Source organism: Oryzias melastigma, linkage group LG5 (assembly GCF_002922805.2).
Source record: "Oryzias melastigma strain HK-1 linkage group LG5, ASM292280v2, whole genome shotgun sequence".
Lineage (NCBI taxonomy): Eukaryota > Metazoa > Chordata > Actinopteri > Beloniformes > Adrianichthyidae > Oryzias > Oryzias melastigma.
In genome coordinates, this window is record NC_050516.1 from 33,506,487 (window position 1) to 33,512,134 (window position 5,648).

Below are 5,648 nucleotides of genomic sequence, written 5' to 3' on the forward strand. Positions count from 1 at the left end.
AAGTTTACATTTTATTATCTTCTGCTGCACAGCAGTACCTATAGTTTATGTTCAGAAGAAATTAGAAAATAATATAAAAATAACTGCTATATATTTGCTGCTTTAGAACAATGTTTTTAAAACTTAATTTTAATTTGAAAGGAACTTGTATGTGCTGCAGTCAGATTAAAATAAATCAGAAATTCTGTACAGCCTATTGAAAACATCCCACCGTTATGGTTTAACTATTGTGTACATTATGTATATATGTACAATATTTATTAGAAATATTTAAATGTTCCTCACAGTTAGTTTCAATACTACAGTTAATACAAAAAATAATGAAAGTTTAATTGGAACTAACTAAGATTTAATTGGGGGGGGGGGCAAAGTTAAGGTGTAAAAATCTGAAGTCCTAAAGCTGTTTGCAATAAAGATTACTTTGATTATTTGATTATTTGATTTATATCGCTTTTAATATCGTTATCGCACAAAATGAAAAAAACGATATCGCAATATGAAAATTCCCATATCGCCCAGCCCTAGTGGGAGTTTGGATTTTTGACAAGCTCCCTCCTGATTGGTGAGACTGGTTGCTATAGAAACGTCAACCGACTTGAACTGCTTTCTGACATCGTCTGGTTCCAACATGGCTGCCTCTGCATCACGAAAAAATGGCGGCCGAATTTACTTCATTTGGTTGGAGTCGAAATTTCTATGAATGTCACACTCGCTTGGTCCAGTTCTCAAATACAGACAATGGTTTTTATACTTTGATTGTCAAGCTAAAAGATTCTAATAAATATGTAAAATAATCTACAGAAAAAAAAAAAAACCTGAGAGCACATGTGTCAGAGTCACGGCCCGGGGGCCGGATCCGGCCCTCTGGGTAATTCTATCCGGCCCTCCAGATCTTTTTATTTTATTGTTATTAATGACCCGATGTTATCTTGAGCTCATTTCTAACTTATAATTTTGACAAAATATATTTTTATGTAGATTAAAATATTGAAAGTTATTTAAGGTTTAAGTTGATTTATTCTGGAATAATATTCCTGCCTTTTTATTATTCATATTTATGTTAAAAAGTTACAGTTTTAAAACTGGCATTCTGCTAGCTTTTTATCTTAGCATTTACTAAGATTTTTTAGGCTATTTTTGAGTTTAGCTAATATTTCAGCTACATGCTGTTACGGTTAATTCTGTCTTTTTCTGTTTTTTAGGATATTTTGAAATTTAACTATTTTTTTCAGCTTATTATTTTACATGTTTAATGTTTACAGTCAAATTTTAGTTCGTTTTTTGTAAAATTGGTTTGGACACAGAAGGAAGATTCACAAAGAAAAAAAAACGTACTTTCTGTCATTAAGATCAATAATCTTAAATATGTCAAACCTTCAAATAAATTAATGTCCATTTATGTTTAATGATTCTTAAAATGTTGTTTTAGCTGCTGATTGCTCAAATAAACGGGAACATTTCATAGTCATACTATAAAAGGTGTGAAATCCTTAATACTTCTAACTGAATGATCTTGTCGGATAAGCTGCTAAAGTCTTTGTCTCGATCTTATTTTGTGAGCGTTCTTGATCAGTTGAAGGATTGTTGTGTCTTCTCACAACATATCAGTGACACATCTGTCAGTTATGCTAACAATGTCCGTCTTTCGGTTTCCTCCGCCGCTCTTCCCTGATCAGATGTAGACATGGAAAAGGAAACGTGTGTCTGGCCTCCACCACAGTAGAAAATGAAGTCTGCCATAACATTATCCTTTCTGTGACCCAGATGGTTCTGCTGCTCGCCAAGGATAACACACAGAGGCCCGCCGTCCACGGGGGTCCATCTGTGGCTTCCTCCTTCATGCTAGAGCGGCTGACAGGAAGAACCGTCTCCAAACACGCCGCTGACCTCCTCTAGGAGGACTTGCGTTCCTGCAGACGCGGATCAAGCAGAGGTCTGGGGTTCTTCTCCACTCTGAGGTTTCAGCACTGAAGATGATGAATCCTGTTTATTTATCCTCTATGTCCTGACCAGCTGAGCAAACCAACGCATGCTGGGGTGAACTGGTGCAGAAAGGACAAATCAAACAAAATCCAGAGGAAAAGTTGCAGCGCGCGTTTGCACTCTTATTTTCCACAGCGTAAACTCTTCATTGAACAAATGTTTACGTGTCCTCCCCCCAAAAAGAACTACAGAAGAAGGGAAACGTGGCCCAGGGGAGGGGCTGTCACGATTAGTCGACTATTTTAATAGTCAATTGGGCGTTTCTTTAAATTAAATTGAGTCAGCGTGTGGTAAAGTGGAAAGTTATAATGAAATTCTGTTACCTTTTTGGACTATTTTGGGATTTATTAAGGTTTTTAGGCTATTTTGGAGTTTAGCTAATATTTCAGCTACATGCTAGCTATTTTGGCTAATTTAAGCTTTTTTAGGCTTTGAAGTTTAACTAATATTTTACCTTTATGCTAGCTGCTAGTTTTGGATAATTTAGATTTTTTTTGTGTTTTGTTTTTAAATATTTTAGCTAGCTATCAGCTTCATAGTTTTCAGCTTTGATGTTTTTCAATTTAAGCATCTTCAGCCGTTAATCTATCTCAGGTAATTCTAGTTTTTAAAATGTTTTAGTATTATTTTTTTCTGTCAAGATTACAGAAATGAATTATTTTAAATTTGGCTATGTGTGGCTTTCTGGAAAACCGTAAATACTTACGTTTAGGCTGTGATTGTTACACTTTTTTCTGTTAACCTACAAAGTGACCCCGCCCCCCATCAGAGAAGAAAACAGGTGTGTGACCCTCACAGGACAAAGTTTGGGGACTCCTGGTTTAAACATCTCCAAGACTTCTGTGTAATCAAATGTCCAATCAGCGTCACGTGTTTGTGTCAGAGGACAGACTACAGGTGTAAACTCAGGTTCTCTGGCTGCTGATCTGGAGACTCAAAGCAGACTGTGCTCTCAGTGCCACACAGGTGACACCTGGACAGGTGTTCCTCCGCTGACTCACCGGCCGCAGGACCCGGATGGCCTCCCGCAGAGTGGCGGTGATGTCTGCGACAGAGCAGAGCACGAGCGTGCACACCACCACGTCCACGGACTCGTCCCCGAACGAGCCCAGGTCCTCCCCAGAAGCCACCGCGAACTTCTCGTAGGTCAGGTGGTCGTTCTTCTCGATGTTGTTCTTCAGGTACTTCTGGAAGTGCGGGTTCGGGTCCGTGCAGATCACCCTGCAGCCCGCCGGGTAGAACTGGAAGTTCGCCCCGGTACCGCAGCCGACCTCCAGGATGGTGAGCGGCCCGCGGGCCGGAGCGAACTCCGACAGGCTGCGGAACAGCTGCTGCTTTCGCTCGTGCATTTTCTTGTTGTACATTCCGGTGATTCGGTTGCAGCAGAAAGGAAAGATTCGTTTGTATCCTTCATACAGACCGACCGCTTTGATTAAATGCAGAGGGAGGCATAAAATATTGACCAGCGAGGCCCAAAAAGTGATAAAAACACTCATGCTGGAGGGAGCGGAGGTCCGGGCGGCAGGAGAGCAAAACAAACCAAACAAACCTGCTGCGCATGCGCGCGCGGTATGCGCCAACAAACTACCCGCTACCGCCGCCTGCTGGTGAGCGGTGGAATTAAACCACCAAAAACACCTTTTACTCAGGGGCGGAGCTATGGGGGCATTGGGGAGCAGCTGACCACCACAGCAAAAAAAACTTTGCTCCCATTTTTAAGACAATATTAGTAATATTGACAAAGATTAAAAAATAATTCATATAAGCTTCTTTAAGTAAAGTATAACAGCCAACAATGTGTGCATCTGTAGAAATCAACAAACAAACAGAAGCCTGAACCGCCCACTTCTATTAAGTCTATTAATTTTTGGTACTGCACACCACTTATACTATGGTCACTTCAAAAATAAATATGCATTCATTCATTTATTTGCACTTCAACAGTTTAAATGCCCCAAAACACACAAAAATAGCAAAAGGTTTTTTTTCCTGCTGCTTGTTGCCTTGGTATGGACCCCTAAAGAGACATGAATAAAGTTTAAATAAATAAAAAGAACCTTTTTTTTTTTTTAGCCAAAAACTACATAGGGGCTATGTAAAAAATCTAAATAAAAAAACTCTGGTTAGTAACCAGTGCACGTAAGTTGGTGTCTGGTGTGCATCCGTTACTATCCAGAATTATTATTATTATTTTTTTAACAAATTCTGGCTAGTAACTGGTGCGCACCAGATAGTAAATTAAAAAAAAGTTTTTCTGAAAATTGAAGAAAAAAAAATCTAAAAAACGCTGACTGGTGTTCACCAGTTTGCCATCTGTTGCAGACCAGTCAGTAACTAGATTTTTTTACTTCAAATTTTAGGAAAAATAAAATTTTCCTATTTTTTAAAAAAAAATGTTATTTATTTATTGATTTATTGATTTAACTTTTTTTACATTATTAATTTTCTTCCGTGTCCCTTTAGGGGCTCCGTACCTTGGTGAATAGTACACACAATCAATATTTTTAAAAACATGTTTTCTTAATGTTCCATTTGGTTGAGCAGGCAGTTAAAGGGTTAATCTTGTTATTTTTAGGTTTAATTTGTTTTCCCCACAAAAAGCCGAGTATTTCATATGCGGAGCGACGCTTTGTCATGGTAACGGCTAAAGACTTTGCTCCGACCTCGACAGCAGTGGCAAAGAAAAGCTAATAATTATCTGAACTCTGGGGAGAGATAATAAACCGTTTTGTGAAGAGTGTCGAGTGTTTTGTTAGTTTTAACGACAGTCTCCATTATGACCTCATTGCTTTTGACTGAAGAGTCAAAAATTTAGTACTTTTAGATTATATTTAGCTTATATTTTTAAAATTGTATTTTCATTCATAAACATGTTAGTTTGTTTGTTGACAAATTTTATTCTTCTTGTTTTTATAAAATGAAACCTAAAACTTTCATTCTATGTTGTAAAAACAGTTTGTTAAACATTTCGGGGGTTTCCACAGCAAAATTAATCCCATTTTTCCAGATGGAATTTTCTGTGTTTTTCATGATTTTATGTCTAGTGTGTGAATATAACATGGAAAAATGACTAAATAAAGATAGTTACACAGGAGACGCTGTTCTGGTTAAAACGACACTAAATAAGCAGCAGGTTTTTCAAAATGAAAATGCAGAGTTAAATTCAAAGTACACAAAACTGAGTTCTTGGCCCTTAAAGGGTTAAAGATAAACATTATACATGTACAATTTTACAACTGAGAAAATTAAACGATATTTGGGGTCCTCAATGTCATTTATTCCACTTTGTTGGGCCAGATTAAATGGTTTAGGACAGTGGTCCCCAACCTTTTTGGGGCTGTGGACCGGTCAGCCAGTGTGGAGCTATTCCGCGGCCCGGGGGGGGGGGGCATTAGAAACATTAATCCACTGTGTTATCATGTACAACTTTATTAGCTGGGTCCTCATGACGTCACAACAACAGCTGAACATAACATGACCAACATCGTTTCTACCCCAACACAATGCAAACTTTCTAGAGAAGTTTGTTTTTGCTCATTTTGCCATCTTGAGATTAAATTTAGCGGGATGTATCATGTGACGTGGGTCAAGTGAGGATGTAAATGAGAAAATCCGGTAACTTTTCTAAATAAAACATTTTCAAAAAAATAAGATGATGGAGATTA

The 5,648-nt window shown here is 38.0% G+C and overlaps 1 protein-coding gene across 1 annotated transcript in view; it reads right to left on the minus strand.

Moving 5' to 3' along the window:
• Nucleotides 1-3,559, minus strand: part of LOC112144708 (methyltransferase-like protein 7A) — a 4,945-nt gene extending 1,386 nt beyond the window's left edge. The window contains exon 1 of the mRNA XM_024269399.2: nt 2,985-3,559. Within this exon, the coding sequence (XP_024125167.1) occupies nt 2,985-3,479 (495 nt within the window). The 5' untranslated portion in view covers nt 3,480-3,559. The remainder of the gene's footprint in view (nt 1-2,984) is intronic.
• Nucleotides 3,560-5,648: the final 2,089 nt, after the last annotated feature.